The sequence below is a fragment of the Lytechinus variegatus genome, chromosome 1 (assembly GCF_018143015.1).
Source record: "Lytechinus variegatus isolate NC3 chromosome 1, Lvar_3.0, whole genome shotgun sequence".
Taxonomy (NCBI): Eukaryota; Metazoa; Echinodermata; class Echinoidea; order Temnopleuroida; family Toxopneustidae; genus Lytechinus; species Lytechinus variegatus.
The window spans coordinates 31,072,490-31,085,564 of NC_054740.1; the positions used below are offsets into that span (position 1 = coordinate 31,072,490).

At 35.2% G+C, this 13,075-nt stretch overlaps 1 protein-coding gene across 2 annotated transcripts in view; it reads right to left on the reverse strand.

Annotated features, from left to right (window-relative positions):
• Positions 1-310: 310 nt before the first annotated feature.
• Positions 311-13,075, reverse strand: part of LOC121411186 (kynurenine/alpha-aminoadipate aminotransferase, mitochondrial-like) — a 31,506-nt gene continuing 18,741 nt past the window's right edge. For both annotated transcript variants that reach the window (XM_041603753.1, XM_041603763.1), the window contains exons 8-12: positions 11,594-11,676; positions 9,719-9,815; positions 6,502-6,628; positions 3,581-3,789; positions 311-2,344 (exon numbers count right to left, since the gene is read on the reverse strand). In XM_041603753.1, coding sequence (XP_041459687.1) covers positions 2,294-2,344; positions 3,581-3,789; positions 6,502-6,628; positions 9,719-9,815; positions 11,594-11,676 — 567 coding nt within the window. In that variant the 3' untranslated portion in view covers positions 311-2,293. The remainder of the gene's footprint in view (positions 2,345-3,580; positions 3,790-6,501; positions 6,629-9,718; positions 9,816-11,593; positions 11,677-13,075) is intronic.

A 13,075-nucleotide genomic window follows, 5' to 3' on the forward strand; every position in this document is an offset into this window, starting at 1 on the left:
TCTGACGCCATGAATACATAATCCCAAGTGCGTCTGCAGAGCTGGTAATTAGCGGGATAATTTGTAAAATAGCGCGCTATTTTGCAATTAATCCCAAGTTGACTTGGGATTGCAATCTCGAGATTAATCCTACAAATTAGAGCGATAATTGCGTCTCCATAACAAATAACCTCGAGATTGTTCAGATCAGGATAATTTGCCAGATCAGAAATAGCGCGCTTATTTGAAAACTCGGGCTGGTAAAGACAGCCCTATTGTGTTCAACATGGCTAGATCCCCTACTGCCTGCAACACCAGTAAATTCATAACATCATTCATGATAACTAATGATCCAGTAAATAAATAATATACAAATAACATTCGGAATACTTTTGTTTTATGATAAAAACAGGGAACCATGTCAAAATTTGACCTTCAATATTTTTCAATTTTTGTCCTCATTGACAACTAGTGTATATATATTTCAAATGATTCCATAACTTGATACAATGTGCATTTCAAGTAAGAATGACAACCAATATCTGTATAGTCTAACTAAAAGCTAATGAAAATTAGTGATTCAGAACCCCATTTTGGCTTTCCATACTCCAGTCGATTGTAATATCATTTGCAACTTTACAAAGTATTTATTTTGATACAAAATTTCTAATTTAACACACAAAATAGGAGGGAAAAGAACCAAATGTTTGACTTAATAAAGAGATAGCAATACGATATTGTGCGTGTAACAAGGAAAACATGATTTTGTCAGAATGATTATTCAATATTCAAAATTTACACAATCAACATTAACTCTAAAAGGACTGGGGGGCATGATCCCCCCCCCCCCCAGTCCTCGATAGATCTCAAATAGCCCAGTCCTTTTAGGGTTATTAACAATCCAACTATACATTACACTCATGATGAAATGAATAATCTAAACAAATTAAGCATGTTGTCAGATATATGTATGTAAACGTGCCTGATATTTCTGAATACTTCATAGTTGAAAGCATTTTCATACTACTACTAATAACAATGAAAGTTCTATATAAACATGATCTGGTGAGCAAGACAAGAGAAAGAAAATAATTTTCCTCCATCAGAACGGGTTAGCTGCATGTATACGAATGTTATGAAATTACACAAGGTGTTTTCTTTTTCTTTTGATTTATGTTTGATTTTGTCTCTAATTGTTTTAATCACTCATTACTGTTTGTATATACATACCATGATTTTGTTGATTCAATAAGTAAATGAAAAATGATATTCCACTTTATATAGTGCTTAATATATCGGTACGTCTCTGGTTTACAGATATCATCTGGCAATCGGAGCGTATAGCTTACCCGCGAACATAGCATGCCCTTTCTCCACTCCCTTTGAGTGGGGATTGGCACTGGGTTAGTGATTGGTAGTCAGGCGGCCCTCTATGTTAGCATTGGGAAAGAGAGCTTCCATATGTCAAAGTCAAATCTGGACTTTGCCATATAGCTGTGGTGAGATTCAAACACACAACCCTCTGATTAAGAGGCGAGAGTCAGAACCGCTACACCACAACACTTACACGGTTCTAATCAAAATAGGAACCAAGTGGGTTACCACCTCTCTCTGATCGCATGATTGAGACAAAAATTGGCAAGTATATCACCCATGATGTAATTTCCAATATTGGATAATTAATAGTACCAAATCATTCAAATTTATGTTTTATCAATCATCCTAATCAGAGCATAAATCATAATTTGGCCTTAAATCTTTCAATATAGCTCCAAAACTGATCAATTTTGGTCTGGACACACTTTGTAGGATACTTAGTAAATATATATTGAAATAAAGTTGTTCTTTTTTTTTCTTAGGTATTTTAGAATTTGTTCAATTTCTTATATATTTCTTTGTTATTTTGCTTAGTTTTTTTTGTGTTTTTAACGGATATTGTTAGCAACACCATTTCAGTGGTACATAACATGAAATAAATTACAATTAGTAAAAAGTAAAAATAATGATGGATCTATGAACTTTGGCTACATAAACAATTTGCAATGGATTTGTACAACAAATCACATTTTTTAGCAATTTGGGATCTGACTTCTGAATCACATACCCAGACATCGCGAATTTGATCTTAAAAATTGTGCGAGACTTGAACAGAAAAAAAATAATGAAATATCGTGACATGATATTTTTCACATCAAAGATTTATTTTTTAAAATGTTGAAGGTGGGGGGGACTAGAAAAGCAACATGTACAAGAATATGATAGTGTTATCAAACATTGGCAGCTTTTATTATTTAGATGAAAAGATCCTGACATCCTACTTTGTCTTCTGCTCATCTTTAAGCAACTCAGCTAGTCGTCGTATACCCTAAGGGAGACAGAATAAAAAATAATGAAATAGAATTGAAATTAAATTGAGACAAAAGACAAACAATTGATTGTCATAAATGTGTAAAACAGTAAATGATAATTCATGGAATTTGTAAAGCAATATTGCTATGGTTCAAATTGTAATAAAATAAATACTGACAAAAAGAATCAGAATTTACATTATGAGAGTAATGTCTCATTCAGAAACCCTTCTAATAATTTTTTAGTAGTGAAGCAATGGTGTTCAAGTCGGTAACATATTTTCCTTTAACCTTATCTGGGGGGGGGGCCTCGTTGAGGGGTCGAAGGCCAAGATTTCAAGGGAGCCTGGGAGCCCCCCCCCGGCCACATGAACTCCCAAAATACCCCAGCCTAATAATAATAATAGCCAATTTTTATAAAGCGCTTTTCCCAGAATGGCCCAAAGCGCGTTACAGCATATTATTACCCCGGTCATTGGATTCATTTCAATCAAGCACGAAAAGCCTAGATAGGGTTAATGTGGTGTAGCATGATCAGTCTTACGGGGGGAGGGGGGTTCTCATTAGTGAGTTTTTGCAGTCACGACAGAGACAGATTCTACAACATAGAAATCTATAGTCCAAAGCCCTTCATGACAAGGTAGTCTTTGTCAAAACTCAGTGAATCAAATCAGCAGTGTCGTCCTAGACTCTGGACAAATGACAATTTTTCTTCAGCTCAAAATCTTACAAGGATCAGCTGTCCCGGTTCACCTATTGTCAACAAAGAACTCTCAGCTGTTCGTGTATATTGTCAAACCATTTTTAAACTCTGAACTTAAACCTAAAAGTAATCATAAACTACCATATTCTTTTGAAATCCCATGTTATAACATAATGTAATTGTCACTGACCAAATATCCGGGGAGCGTTTCCTGAAGAAAATCAGTCATTGATTTTTCACTAACAAATGTTATCAAGCTACTGAAATCCTTGCATCTGATTGGCTGAGGGTTCAGTAAAAAAAATTAACATCAACATTTTAACTTTGCTCTTCAACCGACTTTAGTCAGTGAAAATCTCTCACTAAAGTCTTCATGAAATACTTTCCAGGGCCCCGTAACACAAAGATTAGTGAGTAATTGCTAATTTGAAAGAACAATTCTGATTGGTTCTTAGACATTCTGCTGAGCAAAATGTGCATGCAACAATGATCTTGATAGGCCATTTCCGGGCCCCAGCTAGGTCAGCTCAAGTTGATCCCTTTCTCTTACCTCTTCCATGTTATCATCAGAACAGACAGAGAAACATGCCCTGATGAATGGAGATGGTTTGGTCTTATCAGGATAGAAGGCTATACCAGGGACAAACAAGACTTCTTTCTCCATGGCTTTCTTAGAGATGAGGTCATAGGAATCATTGACACCAATCAGTTCCATCCAAACAAACATCCCCCCATTCGGAACATTCCACTTGGCAAGACCTAAGAGATCATTCAATGAGTAAACATGCTGCAATTTTAGCCCGTGTGTCAAAACAGCTCAGTAAGAGTTTTACTATTCATAAACAGTAAGGCAAATTGAACTCTTTTGTTCATAAATGAGCTTTGATCACATGTATATGCATCAACTTTCAATCATTTCAAGTTCTGGATACAAGCAAATTTCAATTCAATCTCATTTATTCTACAAATCAGAACTTGACCCTACAATAATAGCACAAATCAATCCCCCAAACAATGAATGAAAAATGAATCAACAGACATACTCAACAAAGTACAGAATATCAACAAAATTACTACACATTGATAAAAAAAAGAAAAAGGGACCAAGGCCCAAGGCCTATTAATTGTTTGTCCTTTTTTATAGGTCCATAGCTGTTTGCAAACAGGTGGTAAAATATGCTTCCTGGCACTGCAAACTTTAATTTAAAAATTTTTAGTCCAAATTCAACAATCGTGTTTTAAAGAAAAGTCTTTGAATGGCTGACTTGTATTTTGAAAAGTCCTTCTCTTTAATTCTTTTTGTCCTATTCCCAAACCTGAAATCTGTTTTTTGATTTTTCATTAAAATTTTGAAAATCATACCAAAAATCATCATCCCTACAAGTTTCAAAAAATCCTATTTCTAGGACAAAAAAACTTTTTTCAGTGTCATTTCCCCCTTTCAAAATCCTATTAAATCAGGATAATATCCTTCTAATTGGCTTACTCCAATCAATCACACAGTAGACAGTGGTTTATTTGGTTTCATTCATGTTCAATATTTCATACAATGCACAGCCCCATCTAGTGACTTCACTCAACTTCAAGGGGAAGTAAAAGAATAAATAAATAAAATAACAAGGAAATGAAAACTCAGAGAAGCAGACAGTTGAAACTTTGAACAAAATCTAAATCTGTATGAGGGTTTCATATTGAGTGCTATTGTAATGTTCCACTCTTCTATTTGCTCCAATTCAGGAAATGACTAAAGTTTCATTATTTTCCAAAGTTTTACTAATTCAATTATATTCAATCAAAAAATGGTCTTTATTGATGATCAAACATGTTAGTAACAATCACACATGAAAAAACAGCCAAGCTGGAAAATTCACGTTTACAAGTTTGTGCTGGCACAATAAATTACATAGTTAGTAAAATGCATTTAAAAGGGTATACATTTAAAAAGCTAATGCAATTTAGATAAAGCATAAAAGGCAATTAATGAAAGCAATATGATAATGGCTGACTATAAGGAGAGGAGACTGGCAATTTATTTTAATGACAAAAGTGACTGTATGGTGGGGTGGGGGTGACCACTGTCCATTTCCTTTCCTAGTTGACACAATCATCTTTTGTTGAGGACATGGACTATTTTTAAATCTTGTTCTTATTTGAAATTGTTGATTTTATTGTTGTTTTTATGATGAAAAGATATGTTTGTATGTTTTTTCGAGGTAGCCATGTCTTACACAGAGGATGAATTAAAAGTGATTTTGCACACTTTACAGTGCCAGTCTTCTCTCCTCAAGTGTTGGTAAATTTACAACTCATATTTTGCTTTTATGAGGACATATAAGAGTAGTATGGGACAATCTATTTTTATAATTTTGCCCTGTGAATAAGTGCTCTTGACAGAAAATGGTGAATTCCTGACAATTAAGAGAAAGTTGTCCTTACCACAATTCACAGTCTACTCAACAGATTACTAATTTGATATTTACAAAAGTACTTTCAGATATACCACAAATAGATTTAACTTTCTTATTTTTATATGATTTAGTTCAAAAAGTCATTAATAGGATTCTCTTATTTTCTCCTTTCACACAAGTCATTTCATTACCAAGGTTGGACCCTTAGTGATGCCACTGACCATGAATTATTCATTCAACTAAACCATAAATGATTCATGAGCTTTCCCAGAACTAAACCATGAATTAGTCATCAGCTTTCCCAGATCTAAAGACAAATTATTCATCAGTTTTCTCAGAAATAAACCGTGAATTTTTCATCAGTTTTCTCCAGAACTCAACCATGAATTGTTCATCAGCTTTCCCAGAACTAAAGATGAATTATTCATCAGCTTTCCCAGAACTAAAGATGAATTATTCATCAGTTTTCCCAGAAATAAACCATGAATTATTTGTCAGCTTTCCCAGAACTATACCATGCATTATTCATCAGCTTCATCAAACTAGAACATCAATAGGTGGTTTCAAACCGCCTCGATCACAAGAATCCCTGTTAAATTACGAGAACTTTTTAAGGCTAAAAAATACCCGTTAATTATTCCTGCATTCACACCGCCCCGAAGCACATCCTTCGGGATAAGTTCCCGAAGTTACGAGCATGCGCAGTGTGGTCTGATAAGCAGGCAAGGCGGGAGATTCAAAATCACTAGCCCAGCAGCCACCCACGCCGCCGCGCCCAACGACACGCTGGGATAAAAGTTCCCGTAATTTGCTTTCACATTGCCAAAATACCTGCGACCTTGGAAAAATCCCCACGAAAGTTCTCGTAATTTCGCCAAGTACCTACTATTTAGCGAGTATTTTCTTTCGGGGAAATTACGCGTAGTTTGCTTTCACATTACCAAAATACCTGGTATTTTCTGATCGGGTAAATTTCCCGATCAGAGAATACCTGGAACTGGCGAACTTCGAGGCGGTCTGAAACCGCCTATTTATTCCTCATGTAGAATTTAAACCAACAAACCTTTCAAGTGCTTGTCCATTGCTGCAAGTAGGATATCTCTTCTCTCTTTGTAGAAGGCTACTACTTTCCCTACATGGCTTAATAGTCCATCAATACCCCAGTGATTCAATAACTTATACAAGGTGAGCTGTATAAACGAGAGAGAGAGAGAGAGATTGATTTACATCTTGGTCAATTATGGGATGTCAAGTTAGGTGTTGATATGGTGGCTCAGTGGTAGAGCACCAGCCTCATAAATGGGAGGTCATTGGTTCAATCCCCAGCCAAGTCATACTAAAGACTGAGAAAATGGGACCTTCTGCCTTCTTGTCAGGCGCTTCACAAATTAGAATGGAGAAGGATAATTATAACATTATAGTATAGAGGGCCAGCTGGGAGAACTTTTAAAAAAGCTGAAGTAGCTACCTACACTGGGCAAATACAAATAATTATCATAATAGGTAGTGTAGGCTAACTTTTGACCCCATTCAGGGCAAAAAATTGAACTAAATACCGTGTTTACACACGACTCTGCTCGAGTGTCGAAACCTTAAGCAGGGTTGAACGCTGCAAAGAGGGCAACTGTGATCGCATTTATACTGAAACAAAAAAGGTGAGTTTGACACGTCCCGTGTATCACGGATGGATGTAGTATAGACGTCACAAATATATGCCGTGTTTGACCTAGGCCATGCGGGTTCGACACAGCTTTCTGTTTATATACACACACAAAAAAGTCTGACTTTGCTCGCGGGTTGAAAACAACGATTTAGGCGGATCAAAAAAGCCATGTTCAACACGGCTCACAGACCACACTGATCATGTTTACACGGCATAAAATTTGTGTGTCAAACTCCCAAGCCGAGTCACTGTGTAAACTCGGTGTGAGTGGGCTTGGCACCAATATCATCATAATATCCAAGTCCTTTGGAAGCGCATAGGGACATTATGACATAATGTGATATGTGCTATACAAGAACTGCAAGAGAATTATTATTAGGTGTTAAGATATTGTGATTGGATTCATTGGGTGCTATTTTGTAAACCCATATTATTTGGTGCTGGACCAAGGTTTCCAATCATTAAACTAAAACTAAACTAGACATCATCCACTATGTTAATAACGATAGATAATTGCATGATGCAAAAATAAATATATCTAAAGACTGATGTTAATGATAGCGAATGAGATATGATGAACTTGAACATACTTGTAATAATATGCTTAAGTGCACTTGTAAAATGAAAACAAAGAACAAGATTTTATAAAAGCCTCTCAAACCAAACATACATACAGATCGTGGAAACAAAAATATATAGGTATGCGTTATTCTGAATTGCAGATATTTTGTTTAAAATCCCATGCTATTGAATAAGTTGTGATGTGATCCAATGGTTCCATGACATTTTCTCTGGCGACAATTGCACTACTGAAAAATCCATACACTAATTAAACGTCCAATTTCAACCCCGGATTAAAACTATACCTTTTACTAAACCTAACATTAAAACCCTATTTCACCCCCAACCCTTTCCCTATATCTTAGTCGAAATAAAGCACAGAGCAATTGTCGCCAAAGCAAATGCCATGTCACCAATCCAATAACTCCAGGAAATCCAGGATAAAGGTTTGTGACCTTTATAGATCATAAAGAATAGTTTTGCTCACCAATTAAGTCTATGGAGTCACAATGCATCAATAAATATTTTGAGGGCAAGTGTAACAATTGTTTGTTGACAATAAAACCGGCAGTCAAATTGACCTTTTGCAAAAGGTTATATGTAAATAAACAATAAAGTGATCATTAGAATACAAATACTCACAAAACAATTGTTTGTATCTAACTTTGGAGCTCAAGCAGGCCATTTTTCTGAAATTTGCTCTCAATACCCCCCCTCTTTTTTGAGAAATTTCATTCCTTTATCTGTGATAATCTTAAATATTCAGCCCTTTTTCTTGTTGATAGGGCAAGAATGTAGTTCAAGAGACCTGTAAGCTATGAAAAGGAAAATGAGGATAGATAAAATCACAGATACGAACTATCAATGCTCCATTTCGAAATTTGGGAGACTTAACTCTATATGAATTAAACCAAATGTTCACTGGAAAATGGCTAGTTTTATATTCACCATCAGCCTTTCTTACACTTGCATATTGAAATCATGTGTTCCCTCTAAAAGGAGCACTCAACCTGCTTGACTGATTATATGCCATAACACATGTTGTCCATCAATGTGCATACTCTGTCTCTAATGGGTTAAAATTTACTCTCTGCACGACTATTTGAAGGACATATCAAAAAAGAAATGAGATTCCATTATATCCAAATGTACAATAAATTCATCTGTATCAGACTCTGAGCTTCAAAGAAGTACTTGTAGATATGCTGACAGTGCACTACATATAGTTACTTTATCACATTCATGTGCACTCATAGCAACTAAGTAAACAAATTATCTTGAACTCACTAGATCTTGTACCAGATGATGTACACATACCACAAGTGGCTACTGTGTACATTAACATATGTTCATTTCAAATCCAAACAGCATTAACAATGATAGTGTTTATACTGGCAAAGTTTAAAAATCAACTAATGTATAATGATGATGATAATACGCAATAGATATGCTGCTGGACAGCTGCTCTTTAAAACACAAGCATTAATTCATCTCACATTAAGTTATACATCAACAGATGAAGTTTATTATTGAATGAATGAATGAATGAATAAATCAATTATAAATGAATATTTGACCAAATGGAACATTAAATAAATCAATAAATGAATGAAAACAAATAAGTTAAATAAACAATAATTAATGAAGGAGAAACTGAGTAAAAAGTTAATAAATAATTCCCAGCTTAAGCAAACTATACATAAATAATGAACTAAACTGTACAAAGAAAGCCCCCCCCCCCCTCCCTTGATGATCGCTAATATTTGTTCAACCACTTTGAGTTGAAAAGTCACACTACTAAATGTGTGCACTGAAACTTCTCAGCATTCTTTTTTTCTGTGAAAATGTTGAATATAAGCCATATCATGCTTCTATGAGCACAGTGAATATGCAAAGTATTCAAACTTGCATGACTAAGGTAACTTCAACTAATTGAAGATTGAACAAATCTGGATTTCCAGATTTCACCCCCAACCGGTGAAACAAATATCATCTTTGTCATGGAGGGGAGATTTTTTGTGTGCAAGGTTTATAACAAATATTGTATTTGACTTACTTGAGTAAGTACACTAGTATGAAGGACAGAAGCCTGCATATGCATGATGATACGTGTTACTATCGCCTGAGGACCAGTACATACACCTACACGAAGACTGTCATAATAAGAACAAAAGTTTAGTTTTATTATTATACATATTAAAGAAGACATTTATTCCCACATGATAAACACATTTACTAACTCTGAAGGCTTATTCATAGGGGCTCTATCAAAACCAGCATTTTATATTTACATGTAAAGACAGTGCATTATCTTTGAAATCTATGATGAATATTTTATAATAATGAAAATAATTATAATAATAATAACAGTATATTTACCCAGGGTAGCCACTTCAGTTCCGAAAACTGTTCTCCCAGCAGGCCCTGCTATTATTATTACTCGGCTAAGCTAGGCTACCAATTCAGGTGCACACAGCTTTTTGAGGAGTTATTTTTATAATCTTATCACTCTACTGAGTAATACATTTTACATTTAATCATGTATTCATATTCATTTTTATTTCAATATTTGAATCATTAAAACAGTTATTGGTATTTGATGTTATACATTATACTTTACACTTATACAGGGTGGGTTATCTCAACAAACCTAATGACATCATATCTTGTATCTCTTACATAACATCACACCTTTGCATCAGGGGTTTTGTTAACCTTATTTCAATATATTACTAAACTTGTGTCAAAGAAAAAAATCTGCTGACCTCGTGTTTCCTTAACCCTATCTAGGCCGGGGTATTTTGGGAGTTCATATGGCCGGGGGGAGGGGGGGGCCTAAGATCTCGGCCGTCAACCGCACAATCGCGCCGAAAATTGGCACGCGGGTTGCCTGGGACATAATCTACAAGATTGTATAGTAATTTATTTCATGCAAATCACTATTAAGTGATTATGCTAATTTATGCATAATTAGTGTGCGAAATCATACTTTTTCCTCTAATTCCCTAAATAAAGCTCCAAATGTACTAATTTTTGGTATAGAAACTTTTTGTGGTGTTCTTAGCAAGTGTACATGAAAAAAATTGCGATATCAAATCATTTTCTTATGTATTATATTGTTTTTTGCAATTTCTTATGTATTTCTATGTTTTTTTACCTTTGGTTTTCCACTGTTTCTTCAATGAAATTTGTTTGGGACTCTTCTGTGATCATAAAAAGCATCAAATAAATACATTTAGACCAGCAAAACTAAAAATAATCATACATTTATGAATTTTGGTTGAAAACACAATTTGCATTGACTTTGTACACGAAATCACGTTTTTGAGCAATTTTTGGTCTGACATGCACTTACATAATGTTGCATAATTTCGGAACCATGTACCCAGGTGACGCAAAATTGGTCTCAAAAGTTGTGCAAGACTTGAAAGTAAAAAGTCAGCGAGCAGCGGGGTCAGAAAATTTTGCGCAGCAAAAATATCGAACGATTCGTTGAGGGGGGCCTCAGAGACCCCCCCCGGCCTAGATAGGGTTAATATTAGAACAGGTAACCTTACCCTTAGCAGCTTTATCACCATGAAAACTTTCAGTAACCATGCTAATTTCAATGCAAAGCAGCCATTAGATAATGTGCAGCTATGATGAGATTAAGTTCCCAAATTATGAATCAATAACTCATTTATTAAGAAGCATATTGAGCTTAAAAACATGTGGCAAAACATAACAAAAGATTGATTATTTCACATATGTATGCTTATTGATTTGAGTTTTCTAATCCAATCTTCAGCTGGTTTAAAGAGTTACCTGGGGCATCACTTCATGAAGCTTGTCGGTACTGACAAATAAATATTCTCTGCCAGTTACCATGGTAACAATGAGAGACCATTCAGACCAAAGATTTAGCATCACAATAAAGGTCCTTTAAACTCACCCTGCAGAAATGATTTTGGCAAAAGAATCAAATCTTAGAACCCTCCCGTCATCGTCCATGGAAAGAAAACTTGGACTCCTCTCCTGCCAAGAGAAGAGTAAGACAGGAGTAGTTTGAATGCAGTGGAGTTGCTGTGGTTCAGTGGGAAAGACACCTGACCAGACTCCTGAAAGTCCGGGGTTCGATCCCTGGCCAAGTCCCCTTTACCCATTCGCAAGGAGTTTAATTGTCATTGCTCTTTTATCCTACATTCAAGTAAATGAATATTGCTAAGGCGAGCACATAGTAGAACCGTACCGCCTGCAACACAGAAAATTGAGTTACTGGTCAAGCAAGAAAAGTGGAAGGTGGCGACTTCATCTTTGATTTTTTGACCTCAAAATCAATAGAGTTCCTGGGATCAATGCTAGTACCATACACACCAAATTATATAAGCCTAGGTTAAGTTAAACTGAAGTTATCACATTTACAAGGACTGCAGAAGGATAAGATGAAAATATGTCACTGTATCCTTGACCTTTTGACCTCAAAATCAATAGGCTTCCTGGGGCCCATTTCTCAACACCATCATAAGTTTAGCTTCTTGACTAAATCGGAGATAGTGAGCTACTTGTCCACAAACCGTTTCGCAAAGCCCTCTTTGCCAAGCTCGGGTACAACAACCTCAATAAATATTTATGACAACTCCGAACCTGTCATAACTTCTTTCTTAAGGACGTAGTGGCATCACGTGGGTAGACTATGACATGCAAAAGTGCCTAAAATTTGAAAATTACAATCTTACGTAATCAATCATAGAGTTTGAAATTACATCAGAAAAAAGTGGGATAATGCATTCAATAATTGCAATACAAAGAAACTATAAAACTGTTGGTAAAACGCCACAAAACCATTCATTTTGAAATAGTAAAATAATCTGATAAAGATTCTACCACGTCAGGCCATCCATAACTCCTGTTTGTCGTTTTCAGACCCCTATTAACATTTGGATAAATTCTGTCTCTAATTTATGCATAGTTTTTTTTTAATTTGGTATCAAAGATTCAAAAAGTTTATGTTAAACTGTATTTTAATGACTTTTGGACTAAAAAAAGACCGCATAGTTATCATTATTTTACAAAGAAAACTGTTCTGGTTTACTTTCGTAAACTATTCAAATTGGATATCCCGGGGTACCCATTTCAATGTCCACATGTGATTTTTCAGTCATGAAATGAACTATTCATAATTTAATTTTCTCAGCAATTAAATGCTCCAGTCTCATGGTCTAAGTATGAATGATGCATTATTTACCTGTGCTATTATTTTGAAAAGATTCATTTCCCAATTCATCACAATATTTGCAAATTTGTCATAATTTTCTTTTTGAAAACTATGCCATTTTGTGACTAAGGCTACGTCTCATCTGCTCATTTTACCGATAATATCGATATCAAGGTTTTCTAGTTAGAAAGCCTTTCATGAAACAGGTTTTATAAGATT